Source organism: Nannobrachium achirus, assembly GCF_963921795.1.
Source record: "Nannobrachium achirus genome assembly, chromosome: 10".
Classification (NCBI taxonomy): domain Eukaryota; kingdom Metazoa; phylum Chordata; class Actinopteri; order Myctophiformes; family Myctophidae; genus Nannobrachium; species Nannobrachium achirus.
Genome location: NC_137819.1, coordinates 51,440,217 through 51,461,680, shown reverse-complemented (window position 1 = coordinate 51,461,680; position 21,464 = coordinate 51,440,217). Strand labels below are relative to the sequence as shown.

Sequence of the window (21,464 nt, the reverse complement as noted above, 5' to 3'; positions counted from 1 at the left end):
AATGAAAATGTAGAGCAGCATATATCGAAGGGTTGCTGCTGAGGCATATCTCTCCCTTTCAGACCCATTTTAATCATTTAATCATGAATATTAATGTAGCAGTCATCCCAACCTAGAGATTTTGATTTCCGGGAGGTCCGGCTGGGTGCACGTGTGCACTAGGGCATTAACGAAAAAGTCGACTAGTCGACTCAGTCGACTTCATTACACAAGTCGACTCCCACCAGAGAAAGTCAAAAGTCGAAGTTGAAAAGGCGTTGTGAGCATGTAGATCGGCTATTTTCAAAAATTCTGCCTCTATACAGTATATTTGACAATTTGGCCATTGGTTTAATTTGTCATTTAATCATCTGGGGACCCCCCAAAATAATTGGGGGGTTGTGTGTGATTTGATGACGTCATCAAACGATAAAGTCGACTTCAACTCAACTTTTTACTGAGTCGAGTCGACTTGCAAAAATCACAAGTCGTTAATGCCCTAGTGTGCACCCTTTCGCTTCGCATTTGAAGCACAGACTTGTGTTCCCCTCTCAACCTCTGCATCTGAGACCAGTGGTTGGTCACTTTTAGACGTCCACATCGCCCACAGCGAATGGCAATCATTCATTTGCCAGACTGACAGTTCAACAACGAATGAAACAAAGATATTGCATCGTGGGTTGCAGATCCGGTCTGTGACTGTGGCTCATGAGTGCCTTTAGACGGATCCCCCTATTCAATTTCTCTCGCATGGGAGCAGTCAGCATTTCCGGGAGCTTTACTGGCACTCGTGGATGTCTGGGAGCAGACACTAATTTCCGGGAGACTCCCGCAACTTCCGGGAAACTTGTGATGTCTGATGTAGTCTGGGGAGGTAACAGCTAAAAATCACGCAAAGCAGTACACAGTATCTATAAAGTCATGTCATCAACATGGATCTGTCCCATTTCCCATATTCCCTCCTGATTGGCTACCATTGCCTTCTAAAGTTTGTGTATGCGACCTGACGGTTGCTTATCTCCCGATTAGGGAGTCTTACTGGTAGATATTTTTTGGGCAAATTTGGGGGGGTCCTAGCTGGGCATAAAAATGTTAGAGAACCACTGCTCTAAAATAACATAATAAAGTTTGACTGTCCTGCCCTAGTTGCTTATTTTGGCCTTGCTTTTATAGACCTGTTTGCTTGTTTCTCTCGCAAACACTGACTGAGAACAGAAGGGCAGAGGAGAGCAGGAGTCAAGGTCACCATTATGTCTGATTTATTTATACTCGTCTACAGTGCACCGAAAATAGCCTGCCCATCTACAAGCTCAACACTTTGGCCTTTTCAACATCAACAAAACTAAACTAAACCAAACTGGGTGGCAGTGGCTCAGGACGTACAGCATCCGCTTGAGAACTGGAGGTTTCCCAGTTCGATCCTGGGCTACAGAGTTAGTGTTGAAGTGTCCTTGAGCAAGAAGACGATGAATCCCTAATTGCTCCTGATGAGCAGGTTGGTGCCTTAATGGTTTCCTCCGCCATCGGTGTGTGAATGGGTGGATGTGATGTACAATCATTGTAAAGCGCCTTGGATATAGGCGCTATATAAATGCACCATTTACCATTTCAACTAAAAATGTACCATTTAAACTAAACAAACACACTTTTAAAATTATTCTAAACTAAACTCAAATTTAAAATAAAACAAAAGATTTAAAGGTTTCCCGCAGACATGAACAAGGTGGCAAACAACACCAGCCATATGCTGCAACACCAGCCGTGGTTGGCTGGCAAATATAAACAAAAAAAAACAAAGACATTAAATGTAAAACGGTTCTATGATAATGTTCTGTGATCGCTGATGGCCCGGGCCGTGAAACGGGCAACGACCTGTTTTGACTTTGCTACGGTCCATTTAACAACGGGGATCACTTAGCAACAAACAGAGTGGCATTACTAATGAAAGCCTGCCATTGAATTCAATTACAATAAAGATGTAGACAGATTAAACATAGATTGGAGAGATATCGTCTGTCTGCCGCACGTTGGGCTAATTAGCATTGTTGATATGCTGGAGGTCAACGCTGCTTCTGTAAGGCAGGGGGCGACGCGGAGTCATTTGTATTCAGGAGAAGCAGGACAGGTGAAAAGGCCACATGCTGCATGGAGGAGCAACGCATTCAAAACATATCAAACTGTATGACGCACGGCTGCTGGATAACGCCACGCCTCCGGACATGTGCTACAAAAGCACACACACACACTCGGGCTCGGCCATTTTACAGTTCTTTTCGATGCCATCCTAAAATGTTGATGTAATACAAAACTTGTGTGTGTGTGTGTGTGTGTGTGTGTGTGTGTGTGTGTGTGTGTGTGTGTGTGTGTGTGTGTGTGTGTGTGTGCGTGTGCGTGTGAGAAAGAGTTATTCCTGGCTAAAGAGCGGGCCCTCTGTGTCCTTGCTCCCATTCACGCATCATCAGGTGCCACTGCAGAGTCAGCAGGGCCCTGCGGGGGGGGGGGGGGGTCGAGGGGGGGGTCAGGACCCACATGGCCTACCTGTCCTGTTCCCCTGTCGTCCCCCCCACGGCCCCCCACCCCCACTGTGACTCATAGAGTCATGGTGACATTGGGTGGTAACACTTATGTAACAGCACGCAGTGGCTTTCTTTCAGGCAGAAAACAACAACAACAGCTAAAATGCACAACGTCTACTCCTCCCTTTTTCACATAAATGTCAATGCCAAAAACAGACCTGAGGACCCAATTCTACAAGCTTTCTGAAAAACGTATGATTCTATGATCAGTGGTGAGCACCACCAAACGTTTTAATGTACATTCAAAGATTTGCCCAGATTTTCAAGATTTTTCAAAAATAGCAGATCTACAAGCTTGCAGCGTGGCACCGAGTGTCGTGCAGTGAGCTTGTATATCTGCTATTTTTCAATAGCTAAAGCACAAACTAATGGTTTAAGTGGTTAAAATCTATGAGTCATTTGTATGACAATTAATGATCAAATAAAATGTAATGATTGTGAAAGCTGAGGACACTGACGCCTGACTGGAAGAGTCTGAGAGAGGGCTTCAACAGGGGGTCCTCTGAGTTACTACAAGGGGGGGGGGGCTGCCAAATCTTTGTGTGATGAGGATATATATATATATATATATATATATATATATATATATATATATATATATATTTTCTTTTTTTTACATGAACCACTTGAACCCTAGCATCCCTATTCTGAGGGGAACTTTAGCCGAAAATAGTAGACCTACAAGCTTGTAGATTGGCTATTTTTGACAAAGAAGTTTGGAAGAAGAGAAGAGAAGAGAAGAGAAGAGAAGAGAAGAGAAGAGAAGAGAAGAGAAGAGAAGAGAAGAGAAGCATTGTCTGTCAGAACCAATAGAGTGGAGTGAATAACATGATTACACAACAAGTACAGCCTCCTGGGTCTTAGTATGTGTGTGTGAGAGTGTGGAGGAGGGGGGGGCAAACAGAACAATACTCAGTGGAACCCCAGCCTGACGCTCAGCCTGAATGTTCATTTGGTTTCACTCCATTATTCAGTCAGAAAGGCCTCTCAGTGCAGCCGTTTATGGAGATGTGGGTGAGGCCAAAGTATAGGAAAGTCTCTTTGGGGATTGGTTCGTACCGGATCATCCCCCATTCCCCATTGGGCCGGGTTAGAAGTCTACAAAAAGTATTAAAATTATGTTTTTATGTGGCCACTCCCACCTGCTCATTAAGTATGCCATGGAGTGCTGAGTGACATGCCTGTTGTATCATGAGGTCATATCCATGAGTTTGTGAATGCAACCTTTACTGCACCTTGTGTCCCTGTACCTTGTTAAACTGTGCGGTTGTCTGGGCAGGGACTTATTCAGCTCGCCCACTTTGAGGACCTTACACCCACACAGCGTCTTGGTCAGCTTGATGCTGCTGTGACTGTGTGCGTGTGTGTGCGTGTGCGTGTGCGTGTGCGTGTGCGTGTGCGTGTGCGTGTGCGTGTGTGTGTGTGTGTGTGTGTGTGTGTGTGCGTGTGCGTGTGTGTGTGTGTGTGAGACTCACGTAGCTCTCCCACTTTAAGGATCTCACACAGCATCTTGGTCAGCTCGATGCTGCTGCGGCCGAACGGACACTCGTGCTTGTCCTCCCTGCTGCTGTTCTCCAGCACGATCTGCACACACACACACACACACACACACACACACACACACACACACACACACACACACACACACACACACACACACACACACACACACACACACACACACACACACACACACACACACACACACACACACACACACACACAAATTCATGTCGGTCGTCTAGATTGACATTAGGCTCTCTCAACCTTTTCAAGGCAAAGGGCCCCTTGAACAGCTTTGAAAGTGTTCGCGTCGGCCCACCCATCAGAGCACTTTTTCTGAACTATTAATAAACGACTGAATGTCTGTCTGTCCCATGTCTGTCTGATATACACGCATGCTGACATCACTGATACTAATCAGTGCCCACATTTGGAGATTAGGAGAACTGTTACTGTACTGTGCATGTGTTTCCGACATTTTAACAGCCGTATGCTGAAACCGTGCCCAGATTTGGAGATGACTGACATAGATGATACCACCACCATGGTAACAGCCGCATGCTGAAACGGTGCTCAAATTTGGAGATGACTGACATCACTGATACGTCTGGGTTCTCCAACATTACTTCTGAGACTCCTACATTCAATCCCTCATATACTGTTCACACCCCATAAACCAAACTGCACTTAATTCCGAGCAAATATGTTCGAACGGGCAAGGACTAGTGTTTATTTTAATGATCGATCAGTTGTGTTCTGGCTTGTATCAGATTCAGTGGAACTAACAGAGAATGCTTTAAATTATCCTTATCACAATGAAAACGAATTTCTTTCAAGGTTTTCATTAAGAATACCTTTTATGAAAATATTCATTTTTCATAATAATATATTTTATATGTTATTATTAACTTGCTATCCATAGCTAGGAATTGCACAGGGAAGCCATACAGCCATTGACCCTGTCTCGTTTTGTTTTTTAAGATTTATTTTATTCTGATATACAGTGGACAGGCACATATAGGAAAAGGTGGGATAGAGAAGAGGTGTAGTGCCAGAGGCAGTGAAGTGACTCTGGCCAGATTCTAAATGGGGTCAGCCAGCCTTATCGTCTCTGTCGGGTGGAAACCTCATATGTCCAAAACTGGTACTTCTCAATAGTCAAATTCAAAAGCATCAAAAGTATCTGATTTACACAGCTATAACACCAGACATGCATCACAAGGTCTTTTCACGCTTCCTATCTCAAATTCTAATTCCATGCAACACACAGTAATGTATAGAGCTATGAACGAGATGCATACTCTCCCATCACAAATCATACAGGCAAAAACAAAATCTGGTTTTAAAAAGAAATTAAAGAAATATCGAATGGAATTTGCCTTTGATCACGGCTAACACGACAATGCACCATGTTTAATGTTTCTACATAGAATGAATGAAATGTATTTTTATTTGCATTTGTTTGAATTAGTTTGGGTTGTTGAGATATCATTAAGAAGTACTTCTACAATACTCACCATAATTATTTATTTGTTTTATATTTTGGTTGTATTTTGACAATTTTTAACTGTTTCTTATATTTTACTGTGAAATGTATTAATGTTTTGTAATGTATGTTTATCTCTGTGGACCACAGGAAGAGTAGCTAATGGGGATCCAAATAAACAATAAACAAGCCACGTTTTGAGCATGTGGATCTGCTACTTTTGATGCTTTTGTGTGACACAGTATGCAAGTAGGGCGTCAATAAGAAAACCCATATGGTGGGACAGAGGTATTTCTGTCCGACAGAAGTGTTATTGATGCACTCTTGTGCTGCATGCGTGCCTTATCGTTGTTTACAGCGGCTGCGGCTGACGTTGTCTCTCAGATCCCCGTTCTATTTAGGAACGCCGACGCGTGGCACAGACCATCCCGAACGAGTCGGAGCAGCGCAGAAAGGTAATCTCTGTTTGTTTCTCGATGTGTGTCAAAGATGCTTGCGTCAGTGCGTCACGGCCCTTACACAGTGATGTGATGGGATTGGTATTTAAGATAGTCAAAGAGACAGTGCCCTCAATACCCTCATACCTGACTAACTACTTCTCCAAAGCGAGTGACTCCCTCAGCCACAACACAAGAGGGAGCCACCATGATCTGGTACAACCCATCTATAGAACAAGAAAGCTACGCTGTCACCAAAATGTGGAATGCTCTGAAACCATCCATTAAAATAAATATGTATCACAGGCTTTTTTCAACACAAGCCTGAAAAATCATGTGTCAGGAGTCCACATGTTAATGAAATGGATTACAATTCCCCTGGACTTTTTTCGTGGTATCCTTTTAGCCTAAATGTCTGACTCTACCTCGTGCTGTTTACATTTATATAAACAGTTTTCTGCAACTCTAATAAAGTATTAATCAAAGTGTTAATTAAAAAAAGTCACTCGTAGACAAGTTTCTGACATGTCCACACACAGCCCTCCTCCAAGACACAGACCAAGTACACAAAGAAAACGGTGGCATATTATATTAGTGAGGACCAATTATATGAAGATAGGTTAAAAATGGCCGAAGTCGTCCTTTAGCACCTTTTTTCCAGTACATTTTCTTATAACCTTGGTGTGTAACACACACACACACACACACCCTGAATATCCCTCCAGTCCCTGTGGACTGGAGAGGACTCTGCCAAGGCATTGGATGATGTATTGTTGGTGAGCGCACGCACTGCCTCTGAATATACCGGCGGAAGCAAGTCACAGAATGATGGATGCGCCCATTTCCTATTGTACAGCATGAATGTAAATATGGCTGCCAGGGACGAGCTCCACCAGAATGGATTACTCACTCACCGTGCATTATTATATTACAGATACACAACTATTGCATTAGTATATGTAAGCGGTATCCATCATCTCCCTCTTCTCTTTGTGTGATACCTGCTACATCACTTCACATTAAGAAGCATGGTGATACATTGCAACTGTCTAAATTGTCCTAGAGGTAAAAAAAAAGAAAGTACAGTAAGGCTGAATCTTCTTTTAAAAGCTTTTTTTTCCCGTATATGTGCTTACGCAATGTCTCTTTTTCAGGGGTCATCAATATCTATACTATAATTTTGCGAATGTCTGTCTGAGTGAGTGAGTGAGTGAGTGTCTGTATGTCTGTATGAAACAGCGTTTCTCCTCGGTGGCTGGAGCAATTGACCTGAAATCGCATCACCATCAGCATATGAACACACCTGACATAACTGTGAAGCCCGTTTGTCACTTTCACAAATCGTATGCTGTATATTCGCATTTTTATGGTGTATCTATATCTATTTAGCCTACAGTACCTTTTGTGACCACACATGTTAAGGGAGGGGCGCTGTTGTTCAGGCCAGGCACAATCACACACAAACCCACACACACACACGGGGGGGGGGGGGGGGGGGAATGTGTGTGTGTGCAGGCGGGCAGGCGGGCGGGCAGGCGGGCGGGCGGGGGGGGGGGGGGGGTTCTGGCCCTGTTACAGATGTTGTCCAAAAATCATGCAGATCGGTACACAGTATCTCTGTAGCCATTAAACGAAACGGGTATTTCTTACATTGATGCTCCTACATATTATCATGCAAGCATCAGTTAAAGTTACTTTCCATCCCTCATATACTGTGTGCACAGTGCACATCCCATAACCCACACACTGCACATCATTTCGGAGCTCATATCTTTGAACGGGTAAGGGCTAGTGTCCATAAACAGACAAATGTGTCCGTGGCAAGACTAGGCCTGGTCCGAGGCACATTTTAGATTTTGTTTTCACACAACGTTATAATGTTCTTGTTTGATCATAAGACTCAGTTATTGAACGTCAGTCTCCGGGTTTTCATCAGAATATGACACTGATTTACTATGATACAGTACATTAGGGAGTCCACTGGTAGTGGTTCTTAAAAATATATATTTTCAAGGACCCCCATAACACTGTGTACAAATGGAACCAAATGGATCCGTTCCATGTGTACACTCTCAGAGCTATAGACCTGTAATGGTCATTTAGGATCATTGTTTGTCTACTCATTTTGTAAAATGCAAAAATCAATTTTTTATAAGATTTTGGACCACGAGCCAGCATGGCCTGACCCCTGCTCTTATTTTTTAGTATTATTTTCTTCTTTGTAAAAAGTGAAAAGTGTGTGTGTGTTTGTGTGTGTGTGTGCGTGCGTGCGTGCGTGCGTGCGTGCGTGTGTGCGTGCGTGCGTGTGCGTGTGTGTGTGTGTGTGTGCGTGTGTGTGTGTGTGTGTGCGCGTGTGTGTGTGTGCGTGTGCGTGCTCACCCTGATGTAGGAGTCCTGGTGCTGCTGCTGCAGGGCAAAGTAATGCATGTTGTCCAGAGCCAGCATTCCTGGAGGGATCTGAGTGAAGTCTAACGCTGGGTTCACATGGTTCTGCAAACATGAAATGAAAACACATTTAGAGATTTTTCTAATAATAATAATTTCATTAATAAACACCAAAAATCTGAACTCGTAGATCTGCTGTTTTCACTAGTTTGGGTCCCGGGCTCAAGATCGACCAATCAGTGAACGGGGTGTTGGGGAGATGTCGTAAAAACAGAGATGTGTCGAGATTCGCAGTGATAGATAGCCCTTCACCGTGGCGAATGACGCAATGTTGTTGTTTTATGACTTTAAAAGACTACACCGCGGTGATAGCTCATCACCCCAGGCTGTACTATGATAGGGCCATTAGTTCTCAAATTGGGATTCGGGGGGCCCCCAGGGGTCCTTTGGGGGGGTTCCCAGCTAAAGTAGTTAATGTATCACAATCATTTCACCCCCTTTATGCATTTATATGTTGGCTATTCAAATTTTATATCTAAAAGGTTTGGAAATACACTATACGTTTGTGGGTCCTTGACACAAAAATTGTTTGAGAAGCACTATATGGTGTAGTTAGTTAGTCTGGCGTGAAAGGCGGTTTAGGGCTTTGGGGGTGGCGGATGGGGGAGTTGGGGGTGGCGGATGGGGGAGTTGGGGGGTCTCTGTGGTGGTGGGCACAGAATCAGCTCTCAGACAGGGGTCTTATCGGTGCCTGGCACACTGTGGCGAGAGACCACCCCCGCTGCGCGCAGCGTACTTCAAAAGAAAAGTCACGTTTCTGGTTCACCCTGCCAAAACCCAAAAGACCTTTTCGGACAAAAACAGTGTTTATCCTCGATGCGGTTCTGCGTTTTGAGCGCTGAATGTTAGGTTTAGTTTAGCCACATCATAACCCATCAGGCCTCTGTATTTAGGGCGAAAGGTTCTGAACCACGGACCAATCAAATTGGTGTCATCTGAGGTGATATCAGCTTGATAGAAAAATCCTGGAGATGCAACAAGTGTAGAAAAAAACTTTGGCGAAAAGAGAAATGTGTTTTGTGTTAGATTTCTCCATATATGACCTCTCCACCCAATTTGGTTTCTGTGAGAAGCACTGCGTGCCTGCTTCAGTATGAACTCTCCCCACCACTTTATACCACGCACGCACGCATGCACACACACACACACACACGAACGCACGCACGCACACACACACACAAACACTTACGATGAAGCCCAGTTTCTTGTAGTCGCGGGTGTACATGGACTTGCGTTTCTCCATGCTGCCACTGTTGTTGGGATCACACTCCACGTCGAAGGCGATCCTCCTCAGCTCAAAAATGATGTCCCTCTGAGCCTGCGCACACACAAATTTAACATCTTCATTTGCGTTCACACACAAGTCAATGTCAATTCGCAAACACAAACAATAGTAGATGCACACACTTGGGAAAAACGATCATGGGTACAGGAAGCGTCGCCTCCTCCATATGGCGACTGCCAATTATCACAGACACTGAACAGAATTTGGCCAATGCCTTATAGCTCTTGGCTTAGTGGCAATTCCTGCAATCTGCAGTCCAAATATAAACCCAAGCGGTTTACATTTGTAACCAAGCTGTATAACATCCTATCCTTCTTAGCGTGGGCAACCAAACTAATAATAAGACAAATAAGATTAATTTATTGGTGGATTAAATGTCCCCATTGACTTGAATGGGGAAAATTCAAATGGTAAGGCGAAATTAATTTGCAAGTGTGACTCGCGTCACGGCACTTCAATTTCCACTTGTATCTTTCTAGTTGTAATCATCTGACCTGGTCCTGGGGGTCCATCTTGGTCATCATGCGGTCCTCCAGCAGGTTGAAGGTGAGGACCTGCAGCACGTACAGCTGGTGGGCCATCTCATCATTGATGGGCTGGTTGCTCCTGATCACATTCTGTTAGAGAGGAGGAGGGGGGGAGAGAGAGAGAGAGAGAGAGAGAGAGAGAGAGAGAGAGAGAGAGAGAGAGGAGAGAGAGAGAGAGGGAGAGAGGGGTGGGGGAGATTAGACAGAGGGAGAGTCAGAAAGAGAAGAGGAGAGGAGAGAGTTCAGGATCGGAATCAACTTTATTGTCACCTCACAGCTTTAAAATACACCAGTAAGACTCCCTAATCGGGAGATAAGCAACCGTCAGGTCGCATACACAAACTTTAGAAGGCAATCGTAGCCAATCAGGAGGGAATATGGGAAATGGGACAGATCCATGTTGATGACATGACTTTAGAGATACTGTGTACCGCTTTGCGTGATTTTAGGGCAAAATCTGTGGGAGCAGTGTCCAAAAATGTGTTTTGCAAAAATCGGCCTGATGGTGGCGCTAGAAGAGGGCCATGTGAGAAATCAGGGGTGGAGGTTGTCGCTCCATGGTTTTTGTTGTTTTCACGAGGAGAAAAGAAGAGGAGCAGGAAGAGCAAGGATAATATACATAATCTACATAATATATCTTAGCTGTCGGGCAGAAACCATATTCCATAACCTTTTATGTGTTTGGTACATTAACGGCCCACTTTATTATACTACAGCGTCACACAAAAGCATCAAAAGTAGCGGTTCCACAAGCTCAAAACGTGGAGCAGAGCAACACGTTCTGTGTCTCTGCGATTTTTATCGCAGAGACACAGTGAAAAGAGTAGAGAAATGGAGGCCGGTGGAACGGAGAGACGGATTTGAGCGAGAGGAGAATGAGTGGAGATTAGACAGATAGCGAGAAGAAAAGCCACAGAGAGGAACAGGTATGGCAGACAATAGTACAGTACAGGAGATAAAGAAAAACACACCGCAGATAAGAAAGATAAGGCAAACCCATGTCAGTTTAATATGCTGCCATCATACCGTACTGTACGCCAGTGAGAGAGAGAGGTATGTTTGTTGTTTTTTGTTTGTGTTTTTTGTTTGACCGCCCGAAATTGTTGCGCAGGTTCTCCAAGATAGCGCCGTCCATGGCAGCTGTGGTGACTACGTGTTGCGTTCTGTCGGTGTTTTTGTGTTTGTTTGTTTTTGTTTTTGTTTATGTTATATGTGAAAAAAATTTATTTGAATGCAAAAATGTAGTATGCCAAAGCAAATTCCTGTGTGTATTACACAATGGTTAATAAAGAAATCTGAATCTGAATCTGAATCTGAAGGGAGAGAGAGAGAGACTTACATGGAGAATGATGGAACGCAACTGTTTCTGGGCTAGAATGTGGGCCATCTCCTGGAGAGAGCGAGAGAGAGGGAGAGAGAGAGAGAGAGAGGGAGAGAGAGAGAGAGGGGGGGGATATGAGACAACAATAGTTATCATACACACATCATAATAGAACAATAGTTTCCCAATACATACATCATAGTAAAATCTCATGGGGCAGTGATTCTCAACCTGTGGTCCAGGGTCCCAGTGGCAGGCCGTGAGGATATTGCAAATGGACGCCCTCAAATAATTGGCAAAAAAAAAACACTTGAGATTTTGCAAGATAACTTGCAAAATTACTACTAACCATTATGGCCGGGAACACATTTTTGTGTAGTACAGTACATGTACAGGATGTAGCAACTTTTCTTTCTTTTGGAAATTTTTGATTTTTGAGAAAAAAAGAAAGGTTAGGCCTTAAGAGGGCGTTCTTAGAATGGGCCTCCGGCCCAAATGGGTTAACATGGCAGCCTTGTGGTCAGATAGGTGGTCTGTGAACCCACTCCAGATTTATCAAGTAGTGGACCCTGATCCAGAACATATCGGGAATCACTCTGACTGCGTTTACATGGACCATACTATTCCCCTTACTGTATATTCAGAATGACGGCTCAATCAGAATACGAGTGTAACATACTGTATAATCATTAATATTGGAGTTGACCTTATAGATCTTTAACTCTTGAGAGTTCAATTATTGTTAAACATGCATTACTTAATTTACAAGAAGTCTACACAATTGAGTACCTGAGATGAATAACAATCTAAGCCCATATTTGATTTTCTTTTTAATATAGATATTTTTTGATTTACCAGACTGTAAACCACAAACTAGTCATTTTGTTAGTTAAATTGTTAATGCACTCCCCCCTCATTTTGTTCAGTTGTCTGTTTTAATGTTATCTGTCCCTTTGTCTGCTGAATATTGCTTGTACGGACCTATACTGTTGTTCCACAAACTGTTGGAGATATACTGTTTTATTATGTATTATGTTTTATGATTCCTATGAGTTAAGTAAAACAATCAAATTCAAAAAAATGAGGGGGGAGTACATTAAGAATTTAACAGATTAAAATTTTCTAAGTTGTGGTTTACAGTCTGGTAAATCAAAAACATATCTATATCCAAAATGTTAAAATACGGACTTAATACTCAATTAGAGAATATAGAAGAATTGTTATTGTGGTCAACGTTTGCCTGTTATCTCTCCTATGGTACCACAACAATACAGCATGCAATTGTGGACAAAATCTTATCTTATCCAAATTTGACAGAAAAGAAACAACAACAACAGGGAGAACTCCTCCTGTGCATTAAGTCGGAAGATCTCTGATTGAGGAATCATTTCATTTTGAAGGAATACATACTGTCCATGCAAACTCTGTCACTGTCACTGTTTCAAGGGTTTTCTGTAAGAGGAGAATTCATGACAAATGCATTATGGGGAATGGAAAAACAAAACACCACCACCAACAACAAAACAAACAGAATCATTAAACAGGGGTGCCAGAAACCACCCTCCTCTCTCTCTGAAATATAACGACACAAATACAAAAAAAAAAAATAGTTTGATTTCATATCGTCTCTGTCGGGTGGAAAACTCCCAAAACGTACTTTTCAGGATTCAAATTCCACAAAAACAGCAAAAGTTGCAGATCTACAAGCTTGGGGATCTGCTACTATTGATGCTTTTGTGTGACACTGTTTAAGTCAGGGGTCCTCAACAGGGGGTCCGGGACCCCGAGGGGGTCCTCAGAGTTACTACAGGGGGTCCTCCAAATCTTTGAGTGACAGAAACATATTTTTCTCCTTTTTTATATTAATAACCTCTTGAACCCTAGCGTCCATATTCTGAGAACTTTAGCCAAAAATAGCCGATCTACAAGCTCATAACGCCTCGTGCTGCGAGGCGTTGTGAGCTTTTAGATCGGCTATTTTTGGCAAAGAAATTTGGAGGGGGGAAAAGAGCAGACTAAGTACAGTGAAAGGTCAAGTTTATTAAATATTGACGGTTCAAGTGGTTAAATATCTGAGAACACAAATTGACATGAATCCAAAATACACTGATGATTTTGCTGTCAAAAGATGAAACTATATGGAATCTATTAACAGGTTGTTGTGGGGGTCCTTGCTTCAGCGCTCTCTCAACTAAGGGGTCCTTGGACTGAAAACGTTGAAGACCCCTGGTTTAGTATGATCAAAAACGCAAAAAGTTCGAATGTGGAGATGTTTCTACCCCCGACAGGGACGGACAATATCCTAGCTGATTATTATGACGTTCTACAGTGCATTATAAGTATTACTACAGGAGGGTGCTGATCAAGGGTGTTGCACTTACTGTCAGAGGACATTTTAGGATGTCCTCTATGTGCTCATCATACTACCATAGCGTGTGCAATGAGAGAGAGAGAGAGAAACAAAGAAAAGAAAGAGAAATGGTGAGTGAGTGAGTGATTGTGGAGGAAAAAAAACAAAGAGTTGTTGGAGGGAGAAAAGGGAGAGTTTCTGTCACCTGTGGCCAAGGTAGCAAGAATGGGAGAGGAGAGAGAGTAGGAGAGAGAGAAAGAGGAGAGAGAGGTTTTGTCACTAGGGCCAAGGTACATCCTGAGCCAGTACCACCCTACTACAACAAACCACAACCAAACAAAGCCCAACTCAAACCTTATGATGTGTAACAAAAAAGAAGAAAAAACCCCGACCCCCGGAACGTCTAAATCAAACCCCACGTGAATCTTCTCCCCGTGAAGGGAAAGTAGCACTACTGTAACATTCAATGACCATACATGAATCTTACATAATGAAGCAGCTGCACGAGTCAAGTTAGACGAACGTCAACCCTTGACTTCCAGTCGGTGAACTTTTTTTTAATGCTTTCTGGTTTCAGATCGGTATTGGTTGATTGGTTGCTTCTCACCATTACGGCATGTTACTTGTAAATTGGAAAGCGTTCTTTTCCATTAAACAACCCAAGACATCTTCCCATGTACGGAACGGTTTCCTGTATTATTATATATTTTTTTCAGACACATGCAAGCACACACACACACACACACACACACACACACACACACACACACACACACACACACACACACACACACACACACACACACACACACACACAGAAAACCATTATATTTCCATTAAGCTTTAAGACCTGTGTCACCTGTGATGTACTGGACCTGTGTGTATAAAAGCAGCTGACATGATTGAACAGGTGCCGTCCCATAACTTCCCATTAATAAAAGTGTTGTGTGTACAGAAATGGAACAGGGAACGCCGCCATAAAACGTATATTACCCAATACCCCACACAACGTTGTCTGCACCTGAGTTCATGGAAACGCCGCACACTTATCATCGCACATCGCTCTATATAAAGTGCTCACAAAGTGCTCACAATCGTCATCATCCGGCCCAGAGCAGCGGAGTGAGTTTTGGACCAGTGGAGTTTAGTATTGCAAAAGCGTTAGATTGAGGACTTTGTCTTGACTCCCACCCCCCAGGGCCTTTATTATGAAGTCCTATCTCATCTCGTCTTTATTAGCGACTCATGGGGAATTTAATTTCAGAGTATAATCTTATTTGCCAGGAATACTAAAAAGGCGACAAATAAGACCATTGGCATTCCGTACATGCCATCCTTGAACCGACGTGTATGCAAGACCAAACGTCCAAAAGTTATAACATGGCACAACGCCTCCGGTCTCTCTCCTCGCAGAAATAATTCTTACACGTCGGACACGTCTGAATAATTTATTGTTTTTGCATCATAAAATCAATAGCGCACTCTCCTTCACCCCAGTGCTGCCTCTTTCATTTTAAAGGAGCGCTTCACCAACACCCGGCGATTCTGTCAGGTACACAACTCTGTGTGTCTGTATGTTGTTGGGTTACATTTTGATAATGTCTGCGTTTGGGGATTTTTATTTGAGATAAATTACTCGTTTTTCAACAGCTGATGCTTCATATCCATAATATAAGTAGTAAAATCACAGGTGGTGAGGTGATATGTTTATGTTCGGAACACAGTTCTTATATGACACAATCTCAGATTTCTCTATGGGGATTTTCTATTGGTAAAATAACTGTGACCCAGTAAGATAGCGCCCTCTAGCGGCAGTGATGTCATGCTGCTTAGGTTCTCACTACCAATTTAAATTGGTTTGGTTGAATGATGTCATATTGTAGTTTGGACAGAGCCGAACCCATTTAAACTGGGCTCTAAAAGTGCAGTATGCATCCGCCCTTATTTCACTGCAATGGGTGTAGCGAGCGATGCTGTAACGCATGCTCCAATGCGTGTGTGCTGCATTGGGGGGTGATGGTTGGTCGTACTGCGTGCCATCATCACCATCCATTATTTATGACCAGTCATGCCACTGCTGCAGCAGCCCCTTTCTACATGTGGTGCTGAGGCAAGAGAACGCATGATTACCTCAGAGGGCCAAAGCATGACACAAGCTAGAGCAACAATACGGGGGAGAGGGAGAGAAAGACACAAACACAGAGAGGGTTGTAACGACTACAACATTTAAGTTGATTGAGAGAAAGTAGGGTAGAGAAGGATGAGAAAGATACAGATGAAAGTAGAGCCTCAGAATTGGAGAGAGAGAGGGAAAGAGCTAAAGAAGAGGGCTGGTTGGGTACTAGAACTGTTTTGCTACCAAAGAAAGTGGTACGGGCCAAAGAAACAGGACACAATGATTTGCAATAATTGACATGGGAACGACAATGAACACATGCAAAACTAGAAAATGCCTTTAAGGTGCACACACACACCCCAACATTTATGCTGCATAGAATTGTGTGACCTAAATGTGAAAAAAAAAAAAAAAAAAAAAAACCTTTGAGTAAATATGTAAAAATGGTCAACCATGCAAATCATCAGCATACAGTATGGCTTAATATGCATATAGCATTGAAACAGCCACTGTCTATTTTTTCTTTTTTTTATGTTCCCCCAGCGTTCCTCCTTACCTGTCTCTTCTCCTCGGGGGCTTTGAGGAACAGAGCGTTGATGACTGCGATGGTGTAGGTCTGGATGTCCTGGTCAGTCCTAGGGAGTGGACAAAACACGGCCATCAGCAACCAGCGGTGGACACACATTAACTTGAGTACGAGTGTCAGTGTTGTAAAGTAACTACTGTAAGTACATTTACTTAAGTAATGTACTTAAGTACAATTTTGAGGTATTTGTCCTTGAGTATTTGTACTTGAGTGTTTCCAATTTCCAATACTTTTACTTCTACTACATCTCGGATCCAAATATTGTACTTTTAATCCACTAGATTTATTTCAAAACTTTAATTACTGGTTACTTTGCAGGTATAAATTATAATATTATAAAACATACATAAATCACTTTAGCCCTATTTTATACCTTAGCTTTTTGAAAATAGCCTATCTACAAGCTCACGATGCGACGCGTTGTGAGATTGTAGATCTTCTATTTTCAAACATTTTGTACTTTTACTTTTGGTGTTTTAAGTACAGAATGGGAGTACTTTTTCCACCACTGAGTACAAATGGAACGAAATGGATGTGTATGGATCAATTTGTTTCGATGTTGTACACTCTCCGAGTTACTCCATTTGACTCCTAATCAATCATTTAGCTGGCGACCCCTCAAGGACCACTGTTGATCCATGGACCGCACGTTGAGAACCTGTGGGTCAGAAGTTCCCGGTTGTACTTGATATTGGACTGTGGCACTTTTTACATCCATCTCTTATTGGGAGAAAGTCAGCTGTGAATAGAACAGTGGGTGGGTGGTTTCCACCGTTTGAATTCCTTCACATCGATTGTCCATAATGGAATTCAAGTTGATTCTGCTGTCACACTCTACACTTTCTGCAAAGGCACTTTGGGTTAAGTGTCTAAGAAAAGGTGAATCTCAAACCTTCAGTATAGAAAAGCTCTTAAAAAGAGAATGCAAGGACCTTGATAAAAAGCCCCGTTCATATCATCATTGTGTCATATTGGGAAAATAGTAGTTTCCTCAGTTTTGCCAATTTCAAGATTTTTAGTCAGTATAAGTCAGTATATGGACGTTGTCCTCCCCTGGGAGAATTAATCAAAATGAAAGTAGATGGTTGCCTTAGGACCAGGTCAACCTCTAGAGGGGACTGTGAGGTGCAGCTTAGACGCACCACTTTGACAGAATTTAGACTGTTCTGTTCAGCAACAAGATAGTTTGTTGTGGAACGGAGACTGTCTCTGACTGACGTTTAGTTCCGATATTTTTGCCCTGCAACATTGTAAAACAGAGCTAAATACAAGGATAAGTGGTTAATCACATTAATTGTTTTAGTTGATTGTAAAATATAATACACCCCAAACCCTATGGGTTTGGGGTGTATTATATTTTCAACCCTACAGTACTGTAGGTGAACAGTCATCTCACCCCTGCAGATGGGGGATGAGCTGTCCGATGGTGATCTCTTGCGCCACCTTCTGGTAGAGGTCCTGGCTGTTGAGCACCATGGACTCCAGGATGGCCAGCGAGCGCTGGAGCACGGCCGTGTCCATGGCCGACTTGTTGACGAAGCTGGCGATCTGACCGGGAGCACACAGTGAAAAGAAACCATCACTACAACTGACCAGGAGCACACAGTGAAGAGAAACCAACAACACATCACAACACATAAGACTTTAACCCATTTAGAACTGGAACGCATCAGTGTTGCGTTAGATTTTAATCACTTTAACCATTATTTTTTAAGTTTAGCTATTGAAAAAAATAGCAGATATACAAGCTCGCTCATAGCGTGGCACCAAGTGCCGCGCTATGAGATCTGCTATTTTTTGAAAAATGGTGTGAAAGTCTTTGAATATATTGACCCGATTCTATAAATGTCTTCTAAATCCTTCTTCAAAATGAGTGGTTCTCAAACGTTTTCATGTCAAGGACGTCTAAAATTACATTTATTTGGCTGCGGACCTCCATCTCAAAATATGTTTATTTTACGCTCCTATTTATCTGTATGACAATGAAAGGCTTTAAAGCAAAAATACCATGACATTGTTTCAACATTATTGTTTCTTTTAATGTCTATATTATCATTAAAATCGTAAGTGTTTTGCCAATTGCAATATCCTCACGGCCCACCAGTGGGCCCCCAGCCCACAGGTTGAGAACCGCTGCCTGAGTAGTACCTTTGAAAAGGTCAGCATCCCCGTAATGAGAGGGATGGGAAGGCAATTTGAAACATCGGAGGGTTCTTTTTAGCTAATCCCCATAAGCCTTATTTATACTGCTTAAGCTTTGTTTTGAGAAGCCGCTCTAATGAGTATTCCAGAGCGGCATGTTAATCTTACACCAGCAGTGGTGGAGAGTAACTAAAGTAACTACTCTGCTTTCTCTCTCTCTCTCTCTCTCTCTCTCTCTCTCTCTCTCTCTCTCTCTGAAAACGGAGGCTGGCGAAACAATCTTAGCAGCCTTGCTTTTAGTGTGAGAGCATGGCAGGCTGTAAGGGCTGTGCTGATGCAGCCCTTAATGCAATCCTCAGGCATTCAGGGTGAAATGAAGCCTGCAAAAGCTGCACAATCCTCAGCCCCTTTTTCCTCATCTCCAAAGTGTCTGGCTGGCATAACAATTAGGGGTGTAACGATATAGTAACTGTATCAAAATATCGTTTTTAACTTAAAGAATCAAAGTATATCGAAATGAAAACAGCTAAAATCGAATCGTATCGTATCGAATCGGCAGTGTAAAGAATCGATTGTATCGATACTACCTACCTGTGCATTGTATTTAGCATTTTTAAGAAGACAAAATTAAAAGGAGGGGTTTAATTACTTTTCCATTCCATATAGCTACACTGGTCTATCGATAAATGTGTGTAATCTCTGGGTTCATGTCAAGTTGCAGGTTTGGCAATATACAATGTCCATGTATTTTGGCAGATGTCTGTGTTTACTTATTCATATCCATAATAATACATTTTCCCTTAAAAACCTGCACTATCCACACCTTTCACACAGATTTAATGTCTTTGCTAAATAGTTACTATATCGATTTTAAATAATTGAATCCAATCATATCGTATCACCATGAATTAACCAATATCGTCCATGTATCGTATCGTCAACCATGTATCGTGATATGTATCGAATCGCTTTTGAAATGTATCGTTACACCCCTAATAACAATCCTTCCACGATGATGGCTGTTCTTCTGACAGACAGAGAGAAAAGTACGAAGCTAGAAAAACTGTCCTGTTTTAAGATACTCACTGAGTTGATCTCTGTGTGAAAATGTCTGTGCATACACTATTATACAGCAGGGGGAAATATTTACTCACATTTACTTAAAAGACATAAGTATTCAAATATATCGTCGTTGTCGGGTGAAAACCTTGTATGTCCAAAACAGTTCCAACGTTCCATGTTTCATTTTAAAAATGATTTAAACTAGTGAAAACAACCGATCTACAAGCACACAACGCCTCGCACTGCGAGGCGTTGTGTGCTTGTAGATCTGCAGTTTTCACTACTTTTGTGCGACGGCCTTGTATGATGAAGCAGGGCTTTACTTTGCGAAAGAACATACAAATTTGAAACTTGGAGATACAAGGTTTCCACCCAACAACGGCGATATACTAAGTATGCAGAGGAGACACTGGAGCAGCTCAGACAGTTTAAGCCCTTTATTCAGGTATAAAAGGTGAAAGACTGACGTTTCAACGCTAATGCGTCTTCCTCAGAGTCACGTCTCTGGTATAAAAGTCAATTAGATACACGTAAAGTTTTGATATGAGGTTTTTCCCTTGAACATTATGACAAAAACTTTGTACATCACGATTGCTTTTGTTGACGTGTGATTTTATTGATACTGTGATGAAACTCAAACTAAAACAAGCAGGCAGACAGTAACACTAACTAAACCATGGTGTTTAGGAAATATATTTGAAAGAAAACAATTTTGGAAATAGACTGGTATCGGACGATCCAACTAAAAACAGATCAAAGCATCCCTACTAATACCCTCATCCAACATGACTAACCATCAGTGACAAGGAGGATGCTTTGTGAATGCCTGCCGTTTGGGGTTGGCTTGCATTGATTCTCAAAGTGATGTCCAGGGACCCCCAGGGGTCCTTCAGGGAGTTCCAGGGGGTCTCGAGCTAAATGACAGTTAGGAACCAAATGGACCTTTATGGGTATGTAACTCAGAGAGGGTAAAAATAACGGGTCCATTTGGTTCCATTTGTACGGGTCCATTTGGTTCCATTTGTAAACCATCCGAGTTAAATTAACATGGATTTTACAATATAAATTGGGGTCTCAGTGATAGAAATGCCATTAAATGGGGGTCTGTAGCATATAATGCATGTCAAACTGGGGGTCCAAATGGTTGAGAATCACTGCTAGTGCCGTAAATAATCTTCTCTAATGGGAGTCCCTGGCATACCTGGGCTAATAAAGTGTCAATTTGGGGGTCCTTGAGATTAAAACGTTTGAGAACCACTGCTTTACAGTCCAGTACCTTCTTGATGAAGGCCACAGAGAAGGTGTCCCAGGACACGATGCCGTGGTCCATGAGCTCCACGAAGGCCGTCAACGTGAAGGACAGGAGCTCCCCGAAGCTACGAGACAGCACACGCACGCACGCACACACACACACACACACACACACAGACACACGCACACACGCACACACGCACGCACAAAATAGAAAACCACTCTATAGGCTGACAGAAAGACAGACAGATAGACAGGCCTTGAATATCTTACACAGACACAGCTGCAAAGCCAAGCTTGACACACAGGAAAGAGGAAAAAGTTGGAAAGACAGAGAGGAGACAGGGATTTGCTCAGCCGATTTGCTGAGGAATGACAAGAGAAATAATATAAGAAAT

At 42.6% G+C, this 21,464-nt stretch overlaps 1 protein-coding gene across 1 annotated transcript in view; it reads right to left on the bottom strand.

The window, feature by feature from the left end:
• Window positions 1-21,464, bottom strand: part of elmo1 (engulfment and cell motility 1 (ced-12 homolog, C. elegans)) — a 172,940-nt gene that overhangs the window by 100,813 nt on the left and 50,663 nt on the right. Inside the window, 8 exon segments of the mRNA XM_080734984.1 lie at window positions 4,031-4,139; window positions 8,361-8,471; window positions 9,616-9,744; window positions 10,206-10,328; window positions 11,578-11,628; window positions 16,582-16,660; window positions 18,008-18,159; window positions 21,092-21,191. Of these exon segments, the coding sequence (XP_080591110.1) occupies window positions 4,031-4,139; window positions 8,361-8,471; window positions 9,616-9,744; window positions 10,206-10,328; window positions 11,578-11,628; window positions 16,582-16,660; window positions 18,008-18,159; window positions 21,092-21,191 (854 nt within the window).